We start from the raw sequence: 27,889 nt of genomic DNA, 5'->3' as shown, positions 1-27,889 counted from the left end.
GGTGGTCGACTGTGCCGCAGAGACCTGGGCTGCGTGCTGAGATGATGGCAGTGAGAGCTCCTCTCGCGTTCAGTCCTGCCACCAACCCTCTTTTTTCGCCATTTTCGCCCTTCCCAGAACATCCCGCCTCGCCGGCGCGACCTCGAACTGCTGGGGCGTCGAGTGTCCATATGTAAGTCAGCTGGGGGCTAGTTTTGTGGCAGGAAAAAGATTGACCTAGACAGGTCCGGACCAGAGAGGTCGAATATAACCGGCGACAATCATCTCAAGGCACCGCCAGTTACCGGCAATGGCATAACCTCGCCCCAAGATCCCGTTAATCCTTCTCCCGTTTCCTCGGACGTGACGAACTTTGAAGACGTGGACGAAGAGTTTGAAGAGGACGATACCGACACAAGGAGGAGTCCTTTGGCTGAAGCTACTTCCACCCCCAATGACAGTCAACGACTATCAGTCACTTCTCCAGCCAGGAACAACTGGCAACGAATGACAAGTCCATTGACTGTATGTGGCTGGAGTTATTGGCATTTGATCGTCAAGCTGATGGTGCTTGCAGCTTGACACTGTTGCGATATTGAATCAACAGATTCAGGCGAGATTGGAAGAAGAGACAGAACCCCAATCGGCCATTCACATCCCAACTGAGTTTGGCAAATTTGTACGTACTCCCGAAACATTGCCGCCGTGAAATGCTCGCTGAGGGTGGTTCTAGCCTAGCAGACAAGCTCCCGAACACCTGAGCCAACCGAGGGTCCAGGGTTTGCTCAACAAAGCTGGAGAGGATCCTATCGCGCCACCAAAGGAAGCGGAAAGGGCCAGGGCGGATTCTACCGATTCTAAAAGATCGGATTCTACCGTCACCGAATCAGCCGCTCTTGAGAGCACACCTACTACCAAGGTTTGCGATCCTTCACTCGGAAAGGTGAAGCTCTGACAGACTCTTTTGCCAGACTCATGGTGTTCCGATGCCTCCGACCCCTTTGCAAACCAGCCTCCCTCCACTGCCGATCCCACACGACTGGTCTCGAACTCCCAGAGCACAGACGAGACAAGACCTCAACGTTCTGAGTCGTCCAGGCTCGAGCCTTGCCAGTAATGCTAGTCTCTTCGTGTCGCTGTTCCCCGTTGACTGATCCTTCATAGGCATCCTGGAGGGCGACACGGATGATCACCCGAGTACTGATGAGACCGGAGATGAAAGTCAACTCGACAGGAGCTTGCGGGATGCTGAAGCGGAGCTCAATGCCCTACGCAACGCACTATCTGAATGCTGGACGTTGTGCAATACACTGGCCAACCTGAGCCACATTCACCGGGCGAGGATCTTCAACTTCTCCGGCCGGGGTGACATGCAAGAGCAAGCATGGAAAGCCTGCTGGAAGTTATGTCAAACCCTCTACAACACTCGGGAGGACAATGGGCCGGAGGCATTTTCGCACAATTCGTCTAGGCCCACGTTAGATCTTTGTCGCGATTTCTGCCAGGCACTCTTCGAAGTCAGAGTTCGAGATAATGAGACGGCAGATTCGGTGCTGAGAGTCAGCTTTGAATTAAACAATCACCTCTTCAACACGCACGATCGAAGCCTCCCCGAAGCATTTCGGGAGAGGACGCTGGACTTCTACATCACCCTGTGTCATCGACTGATGAAACAGAAATCGAAAATGGCCGAGGAAACAGATTCGTTACTCCGAGCTTGCTGGTCTTTGGCCGAGATGTTGTTCAGCCTGCGACAGAACCGACGCGAGGGGAAAAGACCAGATGAGGAACTGCTAGGTTCGGCGATCCTGGCCTGTTGGGAGCTCTGCGACTTATTTAGAGAGGGATGGACTCGAATCCGTCCAGAAAGAGGCACGCCACGGCCCAGCCAGGCGACATTCACACAGGCGTTTAACCAAGCCAAAAGATCGGGATTTGCGCCGTTGGACGAGAATGCCAATCCCAGACTATTCCCAGAAACCCCGACGACGATTTTCGAAGACACCGTCACCACCATCTCACCCGATGAAGCGCCCACGCCCAATATCTTCGTTCTCGGAGCCGATGAAGCGTCGCGAATGTCGACTACCTCGTCCGAAACGTCGATCTCCGGGGGCCCTCCCCAGCGTCAGCCCTCTCCCAATCCCCGAAATCCTCATTCCGCCCAACCTGGTCCGTCTGTTGCAAGCCTCGCCAATTATGCCCGATGGTCAGCCAACTCTTCAACCTTGTCGCTTCCAGCGTCTGCGATCTCAGAAGGCGGCCCCAATCCTGTTTCGGCCACGACCGTGTCGACCATCCGCACCCCAGGCGAAGATCCTACTTTGATTCTTCTCAAAGCGTTGTTTGTCAAAGCCGCCCTAGCCACAGGTCGTCGGTTCACTCAGACCTCGCCCGACCCGAATCTGAATTCTCTACCTAATTTCGCCAAGAATCTCCCGGACACGGCATTCGGCAATCAGACGTGGCAGGTTTCTTTGCTGGAAAACTATCGCAAAGCCATCATGAATGATTCCGGGTTTCGGAACTTGGGCACGGCCGGGACCGTGGGTGAGCGGGGCAAGCTGAATCCCGTGGAAGTTGGCCGCGCTGTCCTGGGCATGACCTCGTGCGTTTATGGGTTCGGGTGGCTGAAAGACCTGTATCGGTTCGTGTTTGGGTTCTATGTCGAGGAGGCTTTGAAAGGAGGCGGAAGCGAAAGTCACGCCGCCCAGACTCGGGTTCAAACGTCTGGCGCGGGAGGCGGAGGCGGAGGCGGAGGTGGAACAGGTCGGCGGTTAACAACAGGCAAACAACAGGGAGTAGGAGTCACTGCCGCAGCTAGTCTGGTAGCCGCGGTGATGGGCAGTGGCAAGACCAGCAGCCTCAATGTTCCGACACCTACGGGCGGCGGCGGAGGCAGCAGCAGCAGTACAAAGAGCACAGGAAGTGGAGGGGGAAATGGAAGTGTCAAAGGAAGCAACAACGGCCGGCGGACAATCAGTCAATAATGAGCAGACTAGAAGACGAAGACAGAAGACGGGGTGTATCTACCTCCTACGGCCGATGTAGAGATCTATAAATTGGCGACAGAGAAAGAAATAGCAATATCGTTATCAGTATCAGTATTAACATGAGTATGGTATCAATATCAGTAGCAATATCAGTATCAATATCAGTATCAATATCAATATCAATATTATTATGGATTTCCATTTCCATCTCCATCTCTATCTGCATCTGCATCTCATTTCCATTTCCATCGACCGAGGACAAGAAGTGAGCGAAGCCAAGCAAGCAACTATACAAATACAAGTATAAGTAGTAGTGGTGGTGGTAGTGCAGTGCAATGCAGTGGCAGTGGCTAGTGTAGGCAATACTTACTATAGGCACAGGGAGTCCCGACACCAACACCAACACAAACACCACCAATGCCGTGGAATCAATGAAGCCGAAACGCAGGCACGGGGATGGGGACTTCCTCTTCCTCTTCCTCTTCCTCACCGGAGCGATCAAAAACCTTCCCTGGGCCTAGTTCCGAGTCATAGCTATAGCTATAGATGGCATGGGAAGGGAAGGGAATCCTTAGGCCCCTTAGCTACAATAGTGGCTTAGGCCAATCTTAGGACTGCAACACAAACAGAAACAAATAAGAATATACCACGAACAGCCGATACAGATACAGATGACCAAAGACAACTACTCGCAGGCACCTCATCAAAAGTGCTCCAGACGAAAATGGAAATGGATTCTTTTTGTTGGCGCCTTTGGCTTAACTGTCTCGAGAAAATCATCGACATCTCCCCTCTCGCTCTTGCTCGCTTGCCATCACTGTCACTGTCACTGTCACTCTTCCCCTCCCCTCATCTATCGCTCTGTCTGGTCCACTCGTGGTCATGTCGGCTGCCTTCACCCTCTGCTCTCCTTTCATTGCTCGCTCGCTCCCTTTCCCTTCCCTTGATTCGTCTGGTCGGCCGGTTGGGTTGCGTGTTGGAAAAAAAAGCGCCGTGTGTGGTTTCTACTCTCCTCATCAGATCCCCGACATCTCAGGGTTTCCGATCAGAACAGAAAAGCGCAAAGTTCAGTCGTTGCAAGGTCGTGTGTGCGTGTCAAACGTAAGGCTCGGTGATCGTCCGTCAAAAACGCCGTCTCCAGTACAGGAAAGAGAAACCTCTCGTGCGAATCCCCAAGTCAGAGAAGTTCATTGGTCACAGGTTAACCTTGTTGCCTTTCCGAAACTATTTCGTTCGAGGGTGATCCCGGTCTTGACTTGCCCCTCCGGTTGTGGAGAGATTTTACGTCCAATGGTGTGGTTGTGAAGTCGTGATAACGTTAGAGATGTCGATGTTTTCAAAGATTATTGCCCCAAAAAAGACCAGACGCAAAAGGGTCGGGTGGTATCGTAACGGAAAAGTTGAAAAGCTTCCAGCTGCAGAGAGATTCGGGTCCAAAATCAAAAGTACCGAGTAAGAGTGCGCTCGGAAAAGGCCGTTGGGGCATCGGGGTTGTTCGCGCAAAATAGTGGATAGATGCAAAGTACGATCGGACAAACACAAAAAACGAAAAATATCAGCACGGCTGAGCGGTGTGAGAGATGGTTGTTGTCTTATGCCACAGCTGCAGCAGGTGCAGCAGCGGCAGAAATATCGGTAGCGTCTGCTGCAGGAGCAGTTGGAGCAGCTAGAGCACCCTCAGCAGGTGTTCCATTCGTCACCCCGGGCGCCGGACCATTGGTCTCAGTGACGGTGCAGTCTTTGCTGATATGGCCAGGCTGACCGCACTTGTAGCAGGTCTTGCCAGCCGCGTTCAATGGACCGCCGTTCGGGGCAGTGCAATCCCGGGAGATGTGGCCCTGAAAGACAAGTCAGCATGATACCTCTCGACCACAGTGGAGTTGATCCTTACAAGCTTGCCACACGCGTAGCATTTCATGGCTTGAGCCTGACAATCTCTTGCATAGTGGTTGGGACCGCCGCATTTGTAGCAGGTGGCAGCGCGGTTGTTGACCACCGTGTAACCACCGCGGAATCCACCATAGCCACCACGACCGCCACGGGTGGAGGGTCCAGGTCCAGGCCCAGGTACGGGCCCAGGTCCAGCATGTGGTGTTGGGCAGTTACGTGCCAAATGGCCGATTTGGCCGCATGAGTAGCAGCGACCTCCCGCAGGGCCACCGCTAAGACGCAGAGTCGGGCAGTCAGCTTGGACGTGACCTAGGCCCTGGCAATGATAGCATTGCTTCGCTGCAACGAGAAGATTCAAATCAGCCACCAAATCGCTTGAGCCAACCCGATAGAATACAACTCACTCTCCGTAGTGCGCGGTAGAGGGCACTGGTTTGACTCATGGCCTGGCTGCTTGCAGTTGTAGCACAATCTCTCGGACGAGGTGCAGACTTCCGCGTAATGCCCAACATTGCCACATTTGTAGCATGCGCGACGGGAAAGAGACGACATGGTCTACGGATGTTTTGTAGTTCGTCCTCTGTTTCTCTGTACATGATATCAGAACCCGCTTTGATATTTTTCGCGTACGCGGAAAGCTTTTGCTTGTCGCAAGCATATTTCGAGTCTGACGGGAGCAGGTGAAATGGGCGACCAGGGAAACAGTGCTCGCGCCGGCCGCAGAAAGGGTGGGATAAGGCATACCTGCTCAACTTGGACCTCAATGGAGATATCCCAAAGGCCCGCAACCTGTGGCTCGATGTTAGCCGCCCCTGCTGCAAAGTCGCGGATAGGTGCAGAGGGGGGGGAATGCCCAGCTGGAGGAGGGGTGGCACCCTTTACAAAAATGCTCTGAAGGGGACGACGAGGAGACTTACAAAAGGCGCAACTTCCCACTCGACCTTTCCAACGACTTCCAGCCTCCGTAGTACCGTGCGACCGATCAACACCTGCTGATAAGAAAGGCGACTGGAATTGTCCAAAAAAGGCGCAGTTGAAAAGCCGATGGGGACGAACGGGCGACGAGACGGCCAAGACGAACCAGCGCCCAATCCTGCCTAGCGTAGTCGAGGGTGACAGATCACGTGCAGGGCAGGGTGCAGTCTCGAACCAGATTCATTCAGACAACATACTACGAGTAGAAGATAATTACGGATACATTGGATACATTGGATCCTGTCATGCCTTTGTTCTATGCCCCTGCATGTCTCGTTCTACTACTCCTCTGATTTGCTCCTCTCAATCACAGCCGGGGCCCTGATCTCTCGGCCTCTCAAGTAATCGAGCCCCTCACCTCCCTGTTGAAGATCAGCAAAGCGTATCAGTCACTGGTAAGAGGCCAGACTTACATAGCTGATGAGAGGAGACACTTCAACTCCAGCATCACGGTCCTCCGAGACCACGATCGCTCCCGCGGTGCGCAGCCATCGAGCCCCTTGCTCGGTGATGTCTTGTTTACTAGTGTCGGGATTGTCCTCTGCTGTGCCTCGAGTGTTTTTCAAGGGAGAGAATTCCTCCTTGCGATCCACTTCTAGACATGCAAACTTCTCCATAGGGAGGAAGGGGAAGACGTCAAACACAAACTGCTCCAACTTGATGCCATTTGGCTTGTCGGGCTTCACAGTCTCACCCGTCTCCGTATTCATGTAGGGGATCTTCTTCTTAGCGACATGGTGCGGTAGCTTGTACGCCCATTCCTCAATGCTTTCAAAGAACCTGAAAGAATAGTAGTGATTGACGATGTTGGCCGCTCTGAACTTGAGCCGGCCGGAAGGGTCTTTGGCTTCGGCCATCTGCTGGTCAATCTCGGAATACTCTACAACATCGGGCTTGCCGTTCTTTTGAACAATCAGACCGACAGGTTCATTCGCAGCTCGTTTTCGTACCACTTTTGTGGCAATGTCAACATTCCTCGAGGATGAGAGGCCTATGAAGACCGGATCGGCGACTCTGGCCAAGCAGTTGTCAACACAGTAGGCGTGAATATGTTCGATGCCGCGCTTCTGCATATCGTCGCGAGACCCAGACAACAACAGCGCCTGATAGATCCCTCCGTTCCCGTCGGGTGCCACAGCGACCTTGGACTTGCCCTCCAGGAGGATTTGTCCTTCGTTGGAGATGCAGGGAAGCACACCTTGCTCGAAAATGATCACATTCTCCTTGGACAACCCAAAGTAGTTGTGCTCTTCAAAGAACTTCTCCGTCGGGGCTCTGGTAGGACCGCTGGTCATGACATACCACGGTACGATTGGCTCCGTCGACAAAGACGCATGGTGTTTGGCCAGCTGTTGGACCTTCCAGATCCGTTCTGCTTGTAGTTGAAACAATGACTTCTTGCTGGGAAGGCCAATATCAAAGCAACCCTTTGGATCTGAACTGCCCAATCTTGTCCCTTGTCCGCCCGCCAACAGCACCACCGCAACTTTATTCTTTGCAATGAGATCAAGCCCGGCGTGGTACCACTCTTTCTTCTGTTCTTCGGAAGCATCGAGGAGAGAGGCGGTCGCGGATTCGGGGAGGGGCTCAATGGAGGATTGTTCGTCCGAAGTCTGAGGAGGGTGAAGAGCCATATCTGCGAGCACGCTGACACGCTCCGGATCGAAAGTGGACAGTTGGTCGAAAAGGGCGGCTTTCCCTGCGGTGTCTAGTTCGTCGTAGAAAGCAAAGACATGGCCTTGATTCGCCTTCTCGTACTTGTCGCGCAGTTCCTTCAGCTCCTCGGCGTCAGGCTCCTGGGCGGGCGCTCCACGCTCCGGAGAAGTCAGATGAAGCGTCTCAAGCAGACTGTTTACCATGCTTGCAGCCATCTTGCAAGCGTCTGTTTATGTCGTTCCTGGTGGTGTAGATGGGCGAGAAGGGGTCAACTCTCGTGGGTGTCTGCGGAAGGGGCACCGAATGGACGACCCATAGAAGGTCAGGACCGATGCTGATCTTGTAGCGGAGGAATTGTCTGCTTCAGGCTGGGGGTTGCGTGGTGGCCTTAGGAGGTCCTAGCGCAGTGAGACGGAATCCTTTGAAACTGGCTGAGCACCTGCGCGGTGCACTGGCCACAGCCTCGCGGTGACGTATGACGAGGAACGCAGACTGGTGCAGACAAGGTGGTACCACCCGACACATTCTACAACACGACCTGTTCTCAAACATTGCTACATGCGGAAAAGCTATACAGGTAGTTATATCACGAGTGAGATGGCTCAACCTGCCATCTACTGCCGCGTTTGAGTTTTGGTTGTACAGTTTACAGGTACAATGGTACGATCGATCCTCCCTTCATCTGTCTCGTCCCCTTCGCGGACCAGGACGATACCCATCTTCCCTTCTGTCTCGATCCCTGTCCCTGTCCCTGTCCCGGTCTCTGCCACGATCTCGCCCGTCGTACCGATCCCTTTGTCTGTCTTGGTAATCACCATGATATCTCCTCTCCTTTCCCCGACCATCAAGCTCTGTTGCTAGCCGATCACGTCGTGGACTCCTGCTTCGAGAACTTCGCGATGCATGCCCTGGCACGGGATCCCTGTTCCGGCTGATTTCATCTTTGTCAAAGACCATTCTATAACCCCGGCCGCCCTGATCTCGCCCATTCTGCTCCCGGTAGTGGCGTTTTTTCTCAAGACTTGCAATGCCACCAAAGCCGCCAGATTGTCTTGCTCGTTTGGAGTTGGTCGCAGTTCTCCAAGTGTCCGAGAGCTTGGACACACTCTGTGAAAAGTCTACGTGGATTCGATGGTCGTCGATGAGAACACCTTGCATCTTGAAATAGGCTTGCTCGCAGTCCTTCTGATTTTCGAATTCGATAAATGCGTATTGAAGACTGTCCCCTGTGCGTTTGTCTCTGATAACTTCGCACGACAAAATCTTGCCAAATCGACTGAAGATCAACTCCAGATCCTCATCACTGGTGACCGGGTTGAGTTTGCACACGAACAGGACATTCTCGGGCGGTTTGACTTCTGCGAAAGGAAGATCGCCAACCATCTCCAGGGTAAGAGCCTGGGCGCGTGCCTCTCGTTCTCGGCGCAACTTCTCCATGGCAGCCTCGTCCACTTCTTCCCCCAACTCCTCATCATCCGCGATCATAACTGTGGCTAGTTGCGCCTTGGTCGGCGGAGGACTTGTGTCAGGTACAACAAGGCCTGGGGGATCTTCAAATGGATCTTCTAAGATGACGGTGTGCCGAATTCGAATGTCTTTCAGCGGCCGACCGTTTGCATCCGTGAAAGCGTCATTGATCTTCTCAAGAATGTCAAACCCTTCCACCACCATGCCGAATGGGGCAGCTTTTCCATCCAAATAGTCAATGTTGTCACCTAACGTAATAATAAATTGACTGCCCGCAAGCCGCTGATCAGCATCGTTGGGTGAAGGCACAGTGGCCATACTGACCGTCCCCCGCTGCGTATGTTTTAGCTTGGGATCGATGTTGGCCACGAAACTCTTCTTCGCGGGGTCAGAAATGAGACCCCAAATTGAACTGCCGCCATCACTATCAGGCGAATCCGGTCCAAGCGGATCTCCTGTTTGGCAAGAGAAGCCCTTTTGGACACTGTGGAATGGCGAAAAATTGTAGTACTTGATTTTGCACAGTTTCAGAAAACTAAGGCCAGTCAGCAAAATGATCGGCCCAAAGAAGAGGTTGCTTACTTTTCGCAACATTTCGGGGCATTGTCGACCAAGAGATCTATGACGATCTCGCCCAAGGAAGTCTCCAGCAAAACACTCATGGCAAGGTCTTGGGTGAAGAGGGAGGGGGGAGGGGGGAGGCGAGCGGCTGCCTGTAACTGCCAACTTCTCCTGCCAAGGTATGAACGTAGTCCGGTTACTTCAAAGACACACCTCCTCGGCGTCGACTACGACATGGAAGACAGAGGTAGAATGGTGATCGAACTACTCAAAGCATGGAGATGATGGCAAGGCGGAAGTTGGAAGGCTTTCAAATGACGAGATATGGATGGTCATTCCTGTCAACAAGTCATGTCACATGACTCCACGCTAATCCATATCCAGTACAGTCAAGAAATAGCCACAGGAGGTGACAGGTACATCACTGCAGGCCACTCCGTACTCTGTATCTGTACTCTGTACACAGTGACGACCGCCCTTCCTTACCTCGGATCCAGACTAGACGTGTTTCCGCAACGTCGCCTCGCAATGTAGACTGCTATGCTTTGGATAGCAGTCTGTATCTTCATCGTCTTGTCGAAAGTACAGCCAATGTGACCACCAGACCTTTGTCCCCCATTCCCTTGTCCCCAGCGAATGCCGTTCCCTGTTTCCTGCCCCTGCGTCCTGGTCCTTTAGACCCGCATAGCAAGAAAATGATACTTCAAGGATCATGGCCATCTCTTCACATACGATCGCTTGTTCGCCAACATGGGTACCCACTTGGCCGATTCTGTGGACCTCCAGCAGCAGGCTCTCCCTCAGCACTCCTCCTGTGTCACCAGCTCAAGCTTGAGGCAAAGCGCTTGGATTCACCGAGTGGGTAGTCTAGCGAAGACACGCTCAAGATCGAAACTTGGTGGTCTACTCTCTCAGATGCTCATCGCGTCACAAGTGCCTGCAATATCTTTGCCCAACAGAGACGGTCAACTACTGGATATGCAACCAGCCACGCCGTTGCTCCTTTACACAGAAATCCCCCGATTCTGTCACGAACCGTCTTCTTTCTCGGCTTCCACCCGTTTCGATGACAGGTCTAGCATCCTAGCCCTGGTTGGGCCACCAACCTCCTTTTCACTGCTACAGCAAATCCCATGCACCTCCCGGACGGTCGCAGCGAAAGCTGCGATCAGATATGGACTGGTTTCGAACTGGAGGTAAGGTTGCCGTGCACGTGGGACTGCAAATACCCTTGGAACGTACCTCGATCATGCCAGGACGGCTCTCTTGATTCGCCATGAATGGCCAATCCTTTCCACTACTTGTCATCCCCCTCCAATCAATTCCACCCCGGGCATTTATCCCATTCTCACCCCCCATGGGCGACGAGGAAGTGGAGCCGAGCTTCCAGGCTGCCTGATGATGTGCATTACAGGCCGCATTCAGGGAAGGATTTGCCTGGTTGCCCTTTTCACCGAGGTGGCAACAGTCCTTGCCTTACTGGGGCTTCAACCTGGGAACATTACGCCTCTGTATCACAAGCCTGCACTCTAAACTCACCCTCTGATTTGTCAAGATATTTGGCGGCCAAAGCTGCTATGGGCGAGGTCCATCTTTTGACATCTCTGTGTAACTAGAATCCCCTGCAATGTTCCGCAGCCATTTTGCAGATGATGTTCAGGGGCTGACCTTGCATACAGAAATCGGCCTAACTGAGACCACTTCAAACGCCTGACAAGCTTGACTCTGCCGTCTGTCATGTGCCTTAATCGGATTGTGAGCCCTCTGCAGGAAATTTTCCGCAGGGTTTGTATTAGCTCCACCATCCAAGAGAAAGCTGCTTTTCCAACGGCTTGCTCACAGGTGGATCGGCGCAGGATCCTTGCAGACCCTACCACGGCCCCTTTGCGCAATGCTCCTCTGCGTTTGCGGGGAGAAAACACGCTCGCATTCACTTGAAGTCCATTGGGTCCAGCATGCCAGAAAGGATAGAAACCCATCCTATGGCTCTGGCCGAGATTTGGAAGCTTCGTGATGAAGAAGATTCTCTAATCATCCGGGCTTCTAATTGAACGGTTTGGGTCAGTTGCAAGTTTGCTCGGCCACGGGTGCTGCGTTTCCCACGCTGTCAACAATAATCTCCAACCAATCAAGGGGTGCAGCAAGCAGGTTGGTAGCAAACAGCACCCGCTCTTTTCCACGCTTGGCTGAGACCAGCATCATCTTCAATGGTCGGTTCACCGTGCACCGTCTAGAAGCGTTGCCAGTCGAACTGGACGTCACGCTCTCACCTACAGATGCATCCTATTCGGAGGGTGCAAGACCTGTCTCGTTTCCCCACACGGAACCTGTCGACATAGGCCCTAGGTCCAATGCAACCTGCACATGATGATTAAGTACGATTTTCAAGTTGAGGTTGAAGTACCATACGGCTGCCATTGGTCGACGAGAACGCAATTCGTTTCACAGCTGATACTGTGGGCACCATATCATCCCCTCAATGACTGGTCGGGCCTCTTCTTCGCCCGCTAAATCAGGTTGTTGTGGTGGACCAGCTATCGTCGTCACACGACGGAAACCTGCAGCAAGCCCGTTACAAAGAAATCTTACGACCAGGTTTCAAGGACAAGCCCGACAGCATGACTTGCTGTGGCTTGGGGCTTAAGGCAAGCAGACCCTTCGAAGTCCAACACGGCTTGTGATATGACATATTTCATGAATCTGATCTGGCTGGTGGGGAAAGCAAAGCCATCTCTCCTGCAATTGGTCTTGCATGCTTGGAAATGCTGGGATGCACTGGGATCTGGTTTTCCCTCTTCTATATTCTCCGTCAAACCGCATAGTTTGGGACCAACTTCTTGACTGATCGAAACGTTCAACCCATCTCTTGATTGCCTCACGTTTGTGCTTGGATTCGGTCGGTAGTGGTCTGTGGCGAACAGCGGCACAGTTTCGAACGCCAAACATACGCGGTCGACAGTGGTAACCGGGGGACTAGGTGTTCACGATGGTGGCCGAAAACCGTGCATTTGCATGTCTCAGGACTAACGGATCTCAGATCTCGACGCGGCTCTACAACCCAGATATTGAGTTCTTCAGACGCAATGACCGTGGCTTTGGGATGCCGTTGACCCAGCATCCACATCAAGACCAGTACGAGACTGGAGGCCATCCCAGCAGCCGTACTACGCCGTCTTCAGAGTCCGAGCAAAGAGCGACAAGTGGCTCCAGAAAGCGTGTTCCAGTTGCGGTGCGGACCAAGTTTCCTATTTCCTCTGAATCCCCCCCGTCCCCTGTCTGTACTGACGAGCTGAAGTGCGAGAGATGCCGGAAACGCAAGATCAAATGCAGTGGCAATGAAGGGAACAATCAAAGTTGCGCAAATTGCATCAACGCGGGCCATGAAGAAAGTTGTCGATTTCTCCGTGTAGGTACATGTTCCTATCTGAGAGAGAGGCAACTGTTGACAGATGTTAGGTCTCTTCAATAGAGACAGCAGCATTCAGCCTTCGCGGTTGGCAGGGACCTTCTCGGTATTCTCCATATTCACTTCCCACGCACCATCGCCTGAACTATGTGTCGGTGCCGTCGAGATATAGTCCACCCAATTCTCTGCAATATCCCACTGTGCCGGCGAGTGTCGACTATGGCGGTTATGCCAATCCAAGTCCGAATGTGGACTGGACGAGAACACCATATGGTGCATCCTACTCACCATACCCCGATGATGAAGAGCCCAGCCCATATCCCTCCCAAGTGCAGCCACCTCCATACATCCTCCCGCACACGGATCCAATGTCTACCACGAATGCCTACTACATGCACGCCCAGGGAGTCAGACCACAGCATTCAGTGCTCTGGCCTGAGCCTCAGCACTGCATGCCCCAAGCAGGCTCTCAGCTCAACAATCCAGCCTATGCAGCCGCCACACAAGGCCCTCAGCCGGTTCAAGCATTGGGTATTCCTGGACATTCACCATCTGACCGGATCCTACCAACACCCGTCTCAGCCCGAAGTATTGTTTCGTCGTCTGTCAACCCCATGGACAGTACTCCAGACACCAGCTCCAGCCACCGAAGCTCCACTTATTGGACCGGCGAGAACAACACTTCTACCCACCAGCCGACGGTCCAGGTAGACACTGGCGGAGCTCGAGAAAGCTCGACGGAGAGGACGAACCGCTCCTACCGACTCCAGGACATGCCATACGCGCACATGGGCCTAAATGAATCTCTGGCTTCCACATCGCTTCCCCAGGGTCTCCCCGTTGTGGTCAACGAAGCACAGCCCTCGACCACGGCAGGTACGCCAGAAGAATCCCATGCTCCCAATCTCAACTCGAGGAATGTTTCTCATGACAACCTCACGGCGACGCCTGAGAATACCTCCGCTGGCTACAGTTACACAGATCCGATGGCTGGACGCAGCTCTCGGCTGAGGAGTACTGCTGGTCGATTGTCGAACGGATCGTTGTACTGCCGCACACAGAACATGGTTGCACGGAGAGAACCAGCACCGGATGATTGCAGCCCAGATTGTTCTAGCTGCCAGACCGATTCAACTCGAACCTCAGTCATATCTATGAGCAATAATCAGTCGGGGTATTGAAGCCGCTATGCTTCCATCCATGCGGGTCATGCACGATTGATTACCTGCGTCCATGATCATGGTTCATCGCTCTCGTCCATGTTGGCTTAGTACCAACGCGTTGCAGAAGTCTCTGTGATTACGCTTGCGATTCATTCAACCAATACGCTGCAGAAGTCCTCTGTGATCACCAAGGTCACTCACTATCTTCCTGTCACGGAGCACAGGACTGCAAGGGCCACAGTCAAGTGGCATTTTGCCTTTTTTTCGGGGTTTGCTAGGAAAGCGAAAGACTAATCATCGTACCAACATATCTTTTAAGTCGGCATCTCTCCAGGCATTGATTGACACGAGGGTAGAAGGAAGGGGAGAGGAAAAACGAAAAAAGGGAAAAGGGAACAGGGAAAGGGGAGAGGAAAAACGGAAAAAGGGAAACGGGGAAAAGGAAAAGGGAAAAGAACAATGCTGCAGAATGCTAATGTCCTGTTATTGCGTTGTCCTCGGTGGTGGCTTGTGTCGATGGCACCAGGTGGGCAAACCCATGCGTCTCTTCCAGGGGCATTCTCGGGTCCAGCGTCTAATGTCTGTCCATTGTTTGTCACCACGTCTTTCTGGTGGGCTGTTACTGTGCATCTCTTTCTGCACGGGAAAGTCGGGCTGAAGAGGGGAGGGAGGCTGCCAATGCAGGTCCCTAGAAAGGGAAAGGAAGGCCCAGACCTTGTATCACGATAGGATAGTGGTAGCCGTAGCCGTAGCGGGCAGTGCATGCTGTGGGCTGAAGAGCGCCTGCTTGCCTTTCGGTGGGAATGGGGAATGATCTGTAGCATTAGCTCTAGAGAGTGACTCTATCTCTGTCTAGCTCAAGAGTCTTTCTTCCAAGCACCTACGTAGTATGGCATCGACTCAAATCAAGATGGTCGGTCAACCACGCGGCAAGACGATCTGGAGCCTGAGCTGAATGGAGCTGATCTCGCGCTGTTTGGCTAAAACCTCAGCGGAATGGAGCTGATCTCGGCCTGTCTGGCTAAAACCTCAGCTGAATGGAGCTGATCTCGCCCTGTCTGGCTCAACCCTCTTCCAAGTGCAGCGTCGACTCAAATCGAAGCGAGGGATTCGATCCGACCTGACCTGGCCTGGCCCTCAACACGGCCTGATCGCACGCGGCAACCGCCGACCGCGAGTGTTAGCAATGTATACACATGTGCCATGGAAAATCATGCAGCGCTCCGGGAAAATTTGGAAAGGGAAAGGGAAAGGGAGCGAGGTGGGCTTTGCTTCTTGTCTTTTGTCTTTCACATTTGATTTTGATAATGAATTCAATGGTACCAGAAGCTGACATTTGATAATGAATTCAATGTACCGGAAGCTGATACGCCAGTGCCCGGTGTCTCTTAGTTATTCGTCGCAGAAAAATTGGTCCCCCATAGGACCGACGCCAACAGACATCTGAGTTCCATGATTGGGGGAAGAAGAGTCTGTCCTTTTTCTTTTCGCTGGGCCGAGGCCTTGCCCTGCTTGCAGCACAACACCCACACTCCATTCACCTCTCGGCTTGGAGGATTTTCCCCCCCAGGGCGAAGAGCCAAGGCAAGATCAGACCATGCCATCCTCTCATCCTTGCTTTTCGCCCTTCGCCTCAAGGTCTCTACCATCCGACTCTCCGTCCATGCTAGCATGTCCCCACTCCAGAACACCTCTCCCCCAAGCAACACAACCAGCGCAGCCATGACAGCAACAGCCGTGCCAGTGGCAGCGTCACATCTATTTCTTCTTGTCCTTGGACGCACCCTTGGTCTTGGCGGTGCCTCTGAACTCCTTCTGTCTGTTCTTCCTCTGTTTCCGCTGTTGTCTGCTGGCCTTCTCGATCTTGGTGGCGTGGCCGACCCGGACCAATCGGTAGTAGGGCTCGAACTTTTTCATGGCCTCGACGCTGTCGTAAATCAGGGCGAACCCAGTGGACTTGCCGCCACCGTACTGCGTCCGCATGCCGAAGACGTTGATCTGGTCTTTGTTGGACTTGTACACTTCGGCCAGCTTCGCGCGCAGGTCATCCTTGGACACGTTGGGTCGGTTGGGGTGGAGGACGTCGCTGTTAAGCACCGAAATGAAAACCCGTCAGCCATCAGCTACAAAATGTCGAGCCGCCCGCAATATTCATGTTATACTTCATCCCACATTCCTCCTTGGACGAAAGCTGCGGGCGGCTTGGGCTTTGGCTGGCTCGAGGTTTGGAGGGGGCAATGCTTACACGACCATCTGCTTGCGCGAAAGCAGTCTGTTGGTGATGAACTTGCGGGTTCGGATGGTGACCGGAGAGTCAGCCATGGTTGCGGAATCTAGGTAGACGACGACGACGGTGTCGGTTCGCGGAACTCGCAAGCGATTCAATTGACCGTGGAACTGAGAACTGGTCGGTTGGCGATGTCGACAAGATTCGAATTCGGTGGTGGCCCTGCAGTTGTCGAGTTGTGCCGTGGGAGGCTGAGTTCGCTGCAAAAGTGTGGCCTTGGCATCTCGAAATCTTGGCGCGCTTTTCAGTTCCTTGAGTGGCGCTAGTCCGCTTTGGGCGAGCGAGGTTTGCATCCACTGACTACTCAGCACTCTATATGCTGTGCCTCACCACCACCATCACCAACACCAGCCTTACCCCCACCATACCCATACCCGTACCCATACCTACAGTTTTTGCTGTTGTCGAGAAATCCGTGTCAAGACGGGCTTGTGCTCGGGGTGCCGGCGAACCAGCCAGCATCGCGAGTGAACCCGCAGCCACAACCACGGCCACGGCCAGTCCGCAGGCTTGCTCGGGTTGACTCTGTCGCTTACAGACAATATCTCGACCTGGACCTCGACCTCGACCTCGATCTCGCCTGCAATCATGGACATTTCACGAGCAGGAGTCGAGCCGGCGGTGGTCAAGTTCTACCGTCAATACATGCAGCAGATCAGTGACGTGACTTATCCACCGGGCAATCTCCTCGTGAAGCAGGATGTGCAGGACAGTCTGTACAAGTATTTCTTCGACGGCTCTCAGAACAAATTCCTCCCTCCGCCACGGTACCAGGCGAGGATTCTGAAACGCATCATCGAAGAGATCGAAAAGTCATGTCGAGACCCTGACCAAGATGTAGGCCTTTCTGTTTTTGTTTTGTTTTGTTGGCTTGTCTTTGTTTTGTTATTGTTGGGTTGACTTGATTTGCTTTTGTTGGCTTGACTTAACTTGATTTTCTTCTACCCACTCAGACTGAACTAGTCGCTGACGACTTGTTCGATTCCATTCGTTCTCGTTATATCAGCCTTCTTGTTCTCCTCGCTTTTGACAAACTAATCCCTTTCTAACCAACCCCTTCTGGCAGCAAGTATCGGACCGGTTGATGGAGCATATGGGATACCTGGCCACGATCCCGCGCCAGCCGGATTCAGACGAGGCCCAGCAGATGCTCGTGCACTCGTATTTCCCGCCGCTGCCTCTCGACGAGCCTGGCGTCCGACCGGTGCTGATCAAGGAAGCAAGAAACCTGCTGTCGCGAGGCACCAATGTTGGGCTCCGTACCTGGGAAGCGGCCCTCCACCTTGGATGGTACCTGACTGTCCAGCGGCCAGACCTAGTGCGGGACAAGACTGTGTTCGAACTCGGCGCCGGCACGGGGTTCCTGTCTCTTCTGTGTGCTGGCCAGCTCGGAGCAGCCCACGTCGTAGCCACCGACGGTCTAGCGCACGTCTGCGACATTCTGCAAGCCAATGTCGACTTGAACCGGGACAACTACAACGGTAGTGGCAGTGGCAGTGGCACTGGACCTGGCACTGGCCCTGACCCTGGCACTAGCAGTCTTTTCCGCGCGCCTGAAGTCCGACTACTAGACTGGACGGACCGGCCTGAACTTGACCGGGTCATCGCCGAGGCGAAGGCGTCCGGCGTCCGCTACGACCTGGCCATCGGCGCCGACATCACCTATCACCCGGACATCTTGCGCCCGCTGGCCGAACTGCTCGGCGTGCTCAAGGACCACTTTCCAGGAATGGCCATTCTCATCTCCGCCACCATTCGCAGCGATACCTTCGCCCAGTTCACCTCCATCTGTCGGAACGAGGTCGGCTTTAAGGTCGTCGAGCTGCCCTGCAACATCCCCGACGGTCTGCGGTGTTCGGGACTCTTCCATTCTGTAGCCACGGAAATCAAAATCGTGTCACTGGAGCGATGATGTAGCCACGGAAATGTCACTGGAGCGATGAGCCTGCTGACAATTGACGGACCCACACTCCATGCCATGCCATGCCATGCTACCCGTTACACTGGTCATCTTCGACAGCCACGCACAACACCCGCGGAACGCTGTATAATCTATGGATTCCTTTTTGAGGAAGACTACCCATCCGTATGAGAACCGACTAATAATAACGAACTTGTCACGGACTATGGTATGCATCAAGCAGCATAGTTGACGTGACGGCATAGTCTTACCGCCCCATTTATCTCAACACTGCCTCCTTTGCCGTGATGTCAGCCATGTATGTCAACCACTGCCTCCTTTACTGCATGCCAGCCTCCAGCGATAGCCATAGATAGCCAGTCGCTGCCTCAGTCATAGCGCGCGACAGGGAATTTCTATCGCCTTCGACGCGCACCTTCGTACCAGTACCAGTACCAGTCGCACGGCCCTTTCTTTCTTACTCCCTAGTTCAGACCCTTGAGATAGAGGTGTTTCGAGACTCTTCAGAAGGGTGATTCTAGACACTTTAGATACAAAGGTGATTCAGGTCCATGTTGGGGTTGGTATTATACCCTCGTCCCAGTACCAGTCGTAAGGCTGCTCTTTCTTCTCTCTGATTTGGACTCTTCAGATAGAAAGGTGCTTCAGATCCATATTGGGTTGATATTTCAGCTTCTTTCTGAGATTTCTATGCCGTGCCACCTAAGTCACTTCACTTCGGCCATCACTTCAAGGACACAGAAACACCATGGGAAATAGTAATCTACTCTATTCCAATCGAAGCAGAACTGATACAACGAAGAGTAATCTACTCTAATTGAATCGGAACTATTACAACGAAAATAAATCAATGAATTAGACAGTACAGCACCGCACAGCACCGGCCGCAGCATTCATGTAGCATAGGCAAGTCAGTTCCACTGTCAGTTTGGTCGCACAGCATCAATGGTATAGACAAGTCACGAGTATCAGCCCAGTCATCAGAGGAGAGGTAATCAATTAGTACAGGTTAGTTTTGGTGGGTTCAAAGCAAATCATGTATTTAGATACCCCTGTAACTTTTCATCTTGGCCATTTACGAGTATTGATCGCTGCAGAACAGGATATATGTCCTTGTCTTTGCTAAGTATATGTCCGTATCTTTGCCCTAGAGCAGACCCAGCACCCAGCCAGGCTATCAGCCACGAGATTTCAAAACCAGTTGGTTGCTTTCGGAAACTTTCTCAGGACAGCCACGCGATTTTAAAATCAGTTACTTTTCGAAGCTTGCTCAGGACAGCCACGAGATCTCAAAACAAGTTGCTGTCGCTTTCTCAGGACAGAACAGTACATGACACCCAGATCAGGCATAAGTTCTGGACCGGCCCTTAGATTTGTCAAAGGTTGAAATGTTCCATCTTCTCTATCACAGGGTCGCAGGCTAGGTCGCAGGGGGCGCGCATGCTATATAGTATAGCATAGTATAGTATAGACTAAACCAGCCTTCTACTTAAATTTAGGCCAAGGCAAGGCTAGGAGTGTCTAAGTTTGACAAGATTATCCGTACCCTCCACCCTCTGCCTTGCTGGACGAAAATGGTGGGAGAAATCCACAGTTCAGGGTGTATATATATTTATGTAGATCCGACTCTAAAGATCCGTCGATATCAATATCTATCTGTACCTTCCCTCGCTCACCTACTACTACTATGAACGACACCTTATGTACTACCTTACTCTGTAAATGTATTAATTGTTTTGACGATAGACAGCTCGCTCTCAATTAATCAGATTGCAATACAATACAACAAACTACAACACACTGCAACACACTGCACTGCACTGCACTGGATGGATCGTCATGCTGTTGTCATTACATGTATTATTATGTAGTATAATCAAGTGTCGCTGCACCTGCTGAGAGAGCTGCTGAAATAGCTGCTGAACACCCAAAGCAATCCAGCCTTCCGTGAAGAAGCCCACATAACTCGCCGACGCACTAGCGGGATGAAGAGGAAAGAAATCCCGGCCCGGTTTCTAGAAGCCCCAAGTCCCAGGGTCACTCTGCGAGAATATCCTTCAAACCCTCTGCATCCATCATCAACACTTGTACTCCAGTGCTGGGTGGCTTCCGAGTGGGCTTAAATCCGGGGATCGCTCCGTTCTGATTGATCCCAGGTGGCCTTCCACCCGGCAATTGGAATGGCAACAATGCCTGCGTCCCCGATAGGGACGAGGATGAAGATGATGACGCCGATGTTGCCGAAGTCGACGGTCTCGAATCATCCCCTGACTTCACAGGTGCAATGCCCCATTTTCCTCGGACCCAGCTGCCCACGAGGCGACCTAGTCCACCAGCGGGTGCGTGCCGCTGTTGCGACGCCCCTGTCGGTAAGCCAACAAGCCCGCTCAATGCTTCAACGCTCATGCTGGTATTTCTGTCCGATGCCTGCCCGTCACCTGGAACTGTGTCGGTCCACGCAGGGGCATCTGCACTGAGAGATCTCATCGAACTTAACGCGGTGAACTCGGTCACTGTAGCCAGAGGTGCGGTGGAGAATGTTCGTGTGGCTGAAGGAGACATGGCAAAATACGCCTTGTTGCCCTTCAACAGACTAGATGATTGTGAAGTCGACGTTGTCGGTCGCTTGGCAAGGTGTATGTCCATCCCTGAAATCGAGACCAGTGACTCATGGGACCCTGCTCGACGGCGACCTGGTTGGATAGCTAGCTGATGCATAACGTCAAAGTCAGATGAAGAGCTAGGCCCTGACACGCCACCTATGTGCTTCCGCTCGTCTGGATTGTCTGGAACGTCTTCCGTGGTCTGCTGAATCGAGGTAAGAGGTGAGGGGATTGGCTCTGACACTGGGAACGCTGATGAGGTATCTGATGTAACACGGTCTGGCGGTTCTGGGTCGACAAGGTCATTTGCTGGTCCCCCAGTGACGAGAATCTGGGAGGGTTTGGGGGTTAGTTCATGAGAATCTGACTCTATGGGTTCGTCCTTCTCCGAGTCTGAAGGAAGACTGTCCTGTAATGGAGGTGATGATGCCAGGTATGGCGCTTCCGGCTGGGTATCCCGGGCCTCACCATCATCCTCGTCATCGTCCTCTCGCGGGTCTGTCAACCCTTCGTCGATTGAAGCCTTTCGACGAATTGTTAGGAACGGTGGATCGGCAAACCCGGCGGCAGATTCGGGACTCGTTGGTCTGGACGATTCTTCCCCACCCTCTATTCGATCGAAGATGGAACTGTTGTGCTCGTAGTAGGACTGTGGCGAACTGGGGAAGCTCGACACTGCCGACGAGGTTGTCGCAGCGGATTGTACAGACCAGCGCTGGCGTCTAGCCTGTGGAAAATGAAGGGCGATAGGTAGGACTGGACTGGAAACCACACGCTGAGGCGCGGAAAGCGGAGTGGTGGGATGGGATGATTCTGGGGTGGTTGGAAGCGTGCCGACTCCCATGACCGCGCGCCTGCGTACCGGTTTCCGCACCGCAAGATTTCGATCCCTCTTCCCGGCGATTTTGGCGTGATAATGGTGATGAACATGAACTTCTTGTTGGACCTGTTTGAACGGTGGTGCCGGCCAACCAAGTTGTTCGCTCAGAGGTCGCGAGCTGGCTCCCTCTTCTTGGGAGTCGTCGTACTCGACCGGTTGGTGCTGGAAGATTTGCTCCCGGAGACTCTGCACCTCGTCGTTGGAAGTCTGGAGCAATTCGCGTAGTTCGGCAATCCCCGCCTGGAGGTTCGCATTGTCCTGAAGAATGTCGCGCACAAAATGACTGACAACCTTGGCCCCCGTCGCGCCTCCTTTGAGACCTTGCAATGCAGCTGCTCCTTTGAGTCTGCCTTCGGCGCCACCCAACTCCCTTTCGAGCACTCGTTCACGCTCGAGTCTCGCGACCAGTTCTTCATGTCGCTCCATCTCTTGTCTGGCCTCCCATTCGATCCGCTGGATGTCGGACTCGAGTTGTCTGACTCTAAGGTCACTCTCCTTCCACCTTCTCATGGTGTTTCGGGCTTCCTCTTTGGAATCGCCCGCCTTTTGCAACAATACGGCGTGGTCCTTCTCCATGTCAAGTATCTTGAGCTCTAATTCTTCAGCCTGTCGGGTGAGTCCATTCAACCTTCTGATCTCCAACTCACTGTCTCGGAGCAATGCCTCAAGCCCCTTGACATGTTTATCGCTGTCCCGCAGAGATGTGTTGGCTGTGTCTAACTGGGTGCGGAGCTCGCGATTCTCTACGACAATCCTCTCGTTGGTCGTCTGTAGAGTTGCCCTCTCCCTTTCCAACTCGTTGATGTAGGCTGTGAGACGTTCATGTTCGAGCTGCGACTCGGTGACATATGACTCGTGGCGAGTGAGGAGGGCCTGAAGTGCAAAGGTCAGCCCGCTGCTCGTCTGCTTCTTCTCCTGCTCAACACTACAGAGCGCCGCCGATAACATCATCTTGCCGTCATTGTATAGTCTGTGAGGTGCAGGGGACGGAAAGGCGTAGGCGTGGATGAGGCAGCCACGTATAGGCAGGTATAAGCCTCGAGGATTTGCGCAGCTTCTTTCTGCAGACTATGGACACCAGCCCGAAATTGCAAAGACCCAAGCGCAAGTAGGGTTCCGCAAGCGAGAAGACGGATTCGAAACGAACAAGATGGCGAGCATGGATGGGAGGCGCACGTACCTGCCCTAGTCTGGCGGCGGTCTCGAGATCCCTCTCGATGCCGCCGAGTAGTGTGTTGTTGTGCTCCAAGTAGATACATTCCGATCTGCCACAGCAACACAGTAATTTCATGTCTTCTGCCCATGTGCGACTGTCATTGGCCCGCGTTAAGAGGATGTCCACGTCGTCCGGAGGGTGGTCAGAGCGCGTGTCGGTGCTGCATGGAGCGGGGATGTCATTGTTTGTGCTGCAGAAGGCCCGGAACCGGCGGGAGGTCGCGTTGAACGGTGAGGCCATGCTGAGGACATGGCGGAGGGTACGAACCAGGCAGTCGAGAGGAAAGGGAGTGAAGGGGTCGCTGCCGCCAGAGAGTGAGAGAGGGCGATGAGCGCGTGAGGTTGCTTGGATGAGCGGAGATGGGGTGCTGCGGTGATGTTCAATTTCAGGACATGGAGTTCCGCCAAGGCGTCATCCATTGGCCCAGCCTCGGTGTTGTATCAAGGTCGCGCAATCGGCCGCTGACGCTGTATCCTGTATCCGACCAGAGAAGTATGTCCTATGATCCGTCCGCATACCCTGTGAATCGGTGACACGTCGCTCGCTAAACGCCCACAAGACCCTTCAGCAGAAGTGGTCAGAGTTCTTCGGCTGTCAGGACGAAGAAGCTTGGGGCACCATCACAACAATACCATACATGCTACGTACTCGTGGTACTCAGGTACGGAGTACTGTAGACTAAGAATATTTTGGGGAACTTGTCGAGCTTCTCAGAGCTCGAGATGTTCCGTGGTTGGTGTCAGGCTGTCGCTAAATCTACTACAGTATCCGAACGCCTAGCTGTCACTGCAGGCACGACCCTCATTCGCTGTCCTGCACCACCATGGGACCTGGACCTCGTCTTCTCCTCTCGAGGGCCCTCTGCACCGCTTCCCGGACCTCTGGGTTCGTTCTTAGTGCTCCGGCAAGCAAGGTCTCTTTCATGCCTGCCCGGAGCATCTCCGATTTGCTCGCGTCACCTTTGAAGGGGCTCAATGCCAGCTGAAGCAAACCCACCGTCTCTGCGTCTAATTTGCCCGCCGCCTGAGCCAGGTGGGCAACTTGCTGCTGAGTCTGGCCATCTCTCACAGCCGGGTCTCTTGCCTTGGGAGGGGCGAGCTGTGAAATGAAGATGTTCAAGGACATGGACAACTTCCTTGCTAGACCCAGGATCTGGAAAGGGAGAAGGTGTGGTGGTAACAGATGCGGCAAGACCTTGTGCACTGTGGAAGCCCAGAGCAGGATCAAACGCGGAGGCTGCCATGTGTGGGTCAAGAAATACAACTCCAAGAATGCCATGCAAGCAACAATAAAATAGCGCCAGAACTGTCCCCAGCGTGGCAGCCAGGTGTAGTTCAGCACCACCAGGATGGCTGCGTTGGACGCGTACTCGGGGATTTTGGAGCGTAAGCCGGCGTAGACGTAGTGCCTGATGGTTTTCAGCCCAGGATGTTGCACCTGGACGATTCCCGGCCCGAATCGATCATAGGCAAACCGTTTGGCGGGATCCAGGATGGTGTCATGCGCAAGTTTGTACTGGACAAACACTCCTTCTCCGCCCGGGAACGGCTGCCCATTCTCGTGCAGTTTGTCTGGGTGGTATCTCGCGGCCAGCCTCCTGAACCGACTCTTCACCTCCCTCTCCGTCGACCAAGGCGTGACTCCGAGAAGGGCGTAGAAGTCTCCCGCCAGCTTGACATCGTACAGCGCCTGCAGAAGGGTGTAGAGGAGGTAGAGGGACAAGACGAAGATCCGGATCCGACGATTGTGGTAGGCGAAGAGGGGCTCACCGGGCTGCGGATGGCGCTGTCCGGCACGAATTGTGAGTCGGTAATAGACAGATTGTAAGAAAGCGGTAGCATACTGTGAGGCCGATAAGTCTCGCGTCGCTGCGCGTCTTGGGGGTTCATACCGCAGGTAGAAATGCCCATCCGACCAGAGAGAAGGCTTGCGTTGCAACCTGGTCAGCCATATGGAGCTGCAGGAACAATCAGAAATGGCAGCATTCCTGTCCCCGTGAAAAGACACAGGGAGGACGCAATCCCAATGATGAAGGGTTGATGAGACCTGTCAGGTACAGATACGAAGTACGGAGTACGGAGTGGTACATATTTGGGTACTCGGTGACATGTGACCTGCCCCGATTTCGGCTCAGCCTCGCCCACACCTATATATATATATATATACCTATCCAGCGTTAAGTTGATATTACTCCTGTCTTCCTGCAGACATCTCTCTTCCAGGAAGTGACAACATGACATGGCCGCCTACTATTCATATGTTATATATGAGGCTGCAGGTCTAGGAGCCCCTAATGCGAAGCTAGGCTGCTTGCAGAGCCCCTATGCCCTCAGCATACGAAGACCAGCCGAGGGCCAACATTCTAACATTGTACTGACCCCTGAGGTCGATCTACCATCTACAACCAGAGAAACGGACCTTAGCCGGTTGGCGGGACTCTGTAAAAGAGAGGAAAGGGGCATTGTATGATTTCTAACGCTGTGGCGGACATGTCCCCATCCCTCCACTACTCTTTGACCTATATAGCAATTCCTGACCGCTGGTGAAGGGCTTACTTTTTGTATCTCCGGTCGTGAAAGCCAGCCAGGACCTCGACGGTTCCGTCCCCTTTCTCGGCCCATCGTTTGGCGGCGATGTCAGGATTCAACTGCAAGGTCTGCTTGGCCTTGACCCATTCTTGGGCGGTGACGAGCTTGTCAAAGCGCGGGTGGACACCGGCCTTCTGCAGCACGGGACTGTCGGTGATGGGCACCAACACGGTGTCGTTGTGCGGGCGGGCAAAGTACAGCAGACCAGTGCGGTTGTATTGGCGCTGGTCCTGGGGCGGGGCGACCACACGGTGGACGGAGCTCTTCAGCCAGCCGCCGGTCAGATGGCTGATGGTGTCGGCCAGATTGACCGTGATGGTGCCGGGCTCTGGCTTGACGTAAGTCCAGTTGCCGTCCTCGCCGAGGATCTGCAGGCCTGCGACGGGTTGGCGGAACAGCAGGGTGACGGTGCCCAGGTCGGTATGGCCGCCGCCCCTGCCGTAGTCGGCCGCCGCCCACTCCTCTTCGGTGCGAGGGTGGTAGATCATGTAACGGAAATGGTCCTCGCTCTTCTTCTCGTACGTGTGCTGCCTGACCAAGTAATCCTCGTCCGGCAGCTGCAGCACGATGGCAAACAGACGCAGCAACGGCAATACCACGTTGTTGTGCAGCGCGCGGTGGAACACCTCGATCTCCGGCAGATGCGCCTTGATCAGGTCCGGGTGGTGGTATTTACCCGCAAAGTCGGGCGTGAATTTGGCGAAGTTGTACATCTCAATGTTGTCCTTCGCCCCCGACTGCAGAGAGCGGCCAGGTCGACGCCAGCCGTTGTAGTCGGCGATGGAGTAGTGAATCTCGGATTTCTCCTTCTCCGACACGGGGAGCTCGAAGAAGTTCTTGGCCAGGGTGAACTGCTGCTGCACCTGCTCCTCCGTCAAGCCGTAGTTCTTGACGTAGAAGAACCCGACGTGATGGACCGCGTGTTCGAGCTGCTTCGCCAACCGCTCCTTCCCACCGGGCCGGTCGTAGTCCTCGAGATCGAGGGTTACGAGTTCCGACCAGGCCAAGTCTTCCTTGGTTTCTGGCGGGTGCACATATGGCTTGAGCTGACTGTAGTCATACTGATGGAGGTCCTTGATAGGAGCCTGGACTTCACTGGCGGTCTGCTGAACCGTAGTAGTTGCCATGGTTGCGTCTATGTCCTTGTCCTTGTCAAAGCGTTCGAATAGAGAAGAGAGGAGGGGACAGGGGAGGGGGGCTCAGGATGCCTGTTATCACTTAGGAGATCAAGGATCAGCTGGTTTAACTTGGATGACCAAGCCGTGTTTCTTATCAATCGCCATAATGGCATAATAATGACACCTCGGATGGTGGGAGGATCACTCTGTGCTGTATGTTGTCAACAACCCCTCACATGTCGTGATCAACTGTCTCCACATTTTGTCCATCAGGACAGGACAGGACGGCGTCTCAACAGCCAGTGTCCACTCGAGTATAAAAGAGTGAGAAGCCTTTCTTTTATTGGTAGATTACCGATATCGAGCGATGAGTGTAAACCACTGAGTGAGTTCTGCTGTTTTGGCTGCTGCTGTTACTCTTGCACCTTCTCCGCCAAAGTCTGGGCTTCTACACCAGTATGTGACCAGGTTCTGTCTCCCCCGAACACATACTAGGTCAGGTAGAGAGCTTCATTTTTGAGATGCAATGAGTGCCACCCGTTGCAACAGCTGCTGAGCGGGGTAACCACTCTCGAGTCTGGAGTCCGGAGTCTGTTGTCGATCCCTGCTAGCCCACCCATATAGGGGACCCGTACTGGTCCGTCACAATAGGCTCTGGACCGTCGAGCAACGACAACCCTCTACAAATTGCGTGCTAGACCGGGACTGCCGAGGTGACATGGTGGGAAGATCATAGATCAACTCTTCCGCTGAATGCTTCGCCCAGCCTTGTGACAGCGCACGGGTCCGGTGGCGTGGGGAAAGGAACATACTGTGGACGCCGTCCAGTATCCATTCTCCCGACGGAGATGGGGACATCCCGGCGGTAGAAGCAGAATCTGGCACCATGCCCATACTGCTTGATGCTGCTTGTCGTGTGATTGAGCCCATCCGGCAGCTCCAGGACTCACTTGCCCTCGGGCTCGGGCCTAGTCTTCACGCCGACCTGGCTGGTTGTAGTAGAGCACTTCTTGGCTACATCCAGGTCACCAGAGCCAGAAGACCTCGTCGATGGTGTAATACACTTACCCTACCTGGGAATGAAAGCTCTGTTGCATTTTCAACCCCGAGATGATGAAATCAAACATGAGATGGCGCCATGTCGTTTTGAAGAGCTTCCATGTCTATATAGAGGATAAGTCCAAAG

At 53.5% G+C, this 27,889-nt stretch overlaps 10 protein-coding genes across 10 annotated transcripts; 3 read left to right on the top strand and 7 right to left on the bottom strand.

Annotated features, from left to right (window-relative positions):
• Positions 1-44: 44 nt before the first annotated feature.
• Positions 45-2,969, top strand: A1O3_04505 (uncharacterized protein; the record flags this gene model as incomplete). The annotated part of the gene is made up of 6 exons (XM_007734634.1): positions 45-172; positions 225-504; positions 557-658; positions 713-898; positions 951-1,092; positions 1,144-2,969. The coding sequence occupies 6 exons, from the start codon at positions 45-47 to the stop codon at positions 2,967-2,969; spliced, it is 2,664 nt and encodes an 887-aa protein (XP_007732824.1).
• Positions 2,970-4,564: 1,595 nt separating this feature from the next.
• On the bottom strand, positions 4,565-5,414 carry A1O3_04504 (uncharacterized protein; the record flags this gene model as incomplete). Its single annotated transcript, XM_007734633.1, has 3 exons — positions 4,565-4,810; positions 4,864-5,201; positions 5,267-5,414. The coding sequence occupies 3 exons, from the start codon at positions 5,412-5,414 to the stop codon at positions 4,565-4,567; spliced, it is 732 nt and encodes a 243-aa protein (XP_007732823.1).
• A 704-nt stretch (positions 5,415-6,118) lies between these two features.
• Positions 6,119-7,708, bottom strand: A1O3_04503 (UDP-N-acetylglucosamine pyrophosphorylase; the record flags this gene model as incomplete). The annotated part of the gene is made up of 2 exons (XM_007734632.1): positions 6,119-6,199; positions 6,251-7,708. 2 exons carry the CDS (start codon positions 7,706-7,708, stop codon positions 6,119-6,121), a joined length of 1,539 nt encoding a protein of 512 aa, XP_007732822.1.
• Positions 7,709-8,171: 463 nt separating this feature from the next.
• On the bottom strand, positions 8,172-9,622 carry A1O3_04502 (peptidylprolyl isomerase; the record flags this gene model as incomplete). The annotated part of the gene is made up of 2 exons (XM_007734631.1): positions 8,172-9,495; positions 9,543-9,622. 2 exons carry the CDS (start codon positions 9,620-9,622, stop codon positions 8,172-8,174), a joined length of 1,404 nt encoding a protein of 467 aa, XP_007732821.1.
• Positions 9,623-12,555: 2,933 nt separating this feature from the next.
• Positions 12,556-14,108, top strand: A1O3_04501 (uncharacterized protein; the record flags this gene model as incomplete). Its single annotated transcript, XM_007734630.1, has 3 exons — positions 12,556-12,750; positions 12,817-12,927; positions 12,978-14,108. Exons 1-3 carry the CDS (start codon positions 12,622-12,624, stop codon positions 14,106-14,108), a joined length of 1,371 nt encoding a protein of 456 aa, XP_007732820.1. The 5' UTR covers positions 12,556-12,621.
• Positions 14,109-15,848: 1,740 nt separating this feature from the next.
• A1O3_04500 (small subunit ribosomal protein S24e) lies at positions 15,849-16,412 on the bottom strand (the record flags this gene model as incomplete). The annotated part of the gene is made up of 2 exons (XM_007734629.1): positions 15,849-16,176; positions 16,336-16,412. The coding sequence occupies 2 exons, from the start codon at positions 16,410-16,412 to the stop codon at positions 15,849-15,851; spliced, it is 405 nt and encodes a 134-aa protein (XP_007732819.1).
• Positions 16,413-16,965: 553 nt separating this feature from the next.
• Positions 16,966-18,289, top strand: A1O3_04499 (uncharacterized protein; the record flags this gene model as incomplete). Its single annotated transcript, XM_007734628.1, has 2 exons — positions 16,966-17,214; positions 17,444-18,289. 2 exons carry the CDS (start codon positions 16,966-16,968, stop codon positions 18,287-18,289), a joined length of 1,095 nt encoding a protein of 364 aa, XP_007732818.1.
• Positions 18,290-20,335: 2,046 nt separating this feature from the next.
• On the bottom strand, positions 20,336-22,732 carry A1O3_04498 (uncharacterized protein; the record flags this gene model as incomplete). The annotated part of the gene is made up of 1 exon (XM_007734627.1): positions 20,336-22,732. One exon carries the CDS (start codon positions 22,730-22,732, stop codon positions 20,336-20,338), a length of 2,397 nt encoding a protein of 798 aa, XP_007732817.1.
• Positions 22,733-23,798: 1,066 nt separating this feature from the next.
• A1O3_04497 (uncharacterized protein) lies at positions 23,799-24,948 on the bottom strand (the record flags this gene model as incomplete). The annotated part of the gene is made up of 2 exons (XM_007734626.1): positions 23,799-24,839; positions 24,889-24,948. 2 exons carry the CDS (start codon positions 24,946-24,948, stop codon positions 23,799-23,801), a joined length of 1,101 nt encoding a protein of 366 aa, XP_007732816.1.
• A 600-nt stretch (positions 24,949-25,548) lies between these two features.
• Positions 25,549-26,712, bottom strand: A1O3_04496 (uncharacterized protein; the record flags this gene model as incomplete). Its single annotated transcript, XM_007734625.1, has 1 exon — positions 25,549-26,712. The coding sequence occupies one exon, from the start codon at positions 26,710-26,712 to the stop codon at positions 25,549-25,551; it is 1,164 nt and encodes a 387-aa protein (XP_007732815.1).
• Between the last annotated feature and the right edge of the window lie 1,177 nt (positions 26,713-27,889).

The sequence above is a fragment of the Capronia epimyces genome, assembly GCF_000585565.1.
Source record: "Capronia epimyces CBS 606.96 chromosome Unknown aczIQ-supercont1.3, whole genome shotgun sequence".
Classification (NCBI taxonomy): Eukaryota; Fungi; Ascomycota; class Eurotiomycetes; order Chaetothyriales; family Herpotrichiellaceae; genus Capronia; species Capronia epimyces.
The sequence above is the reverse complement of the archived record's forward strand: the minus strand, read 5'-3'. Positions and strand labels throughout refer to the sequence as shown.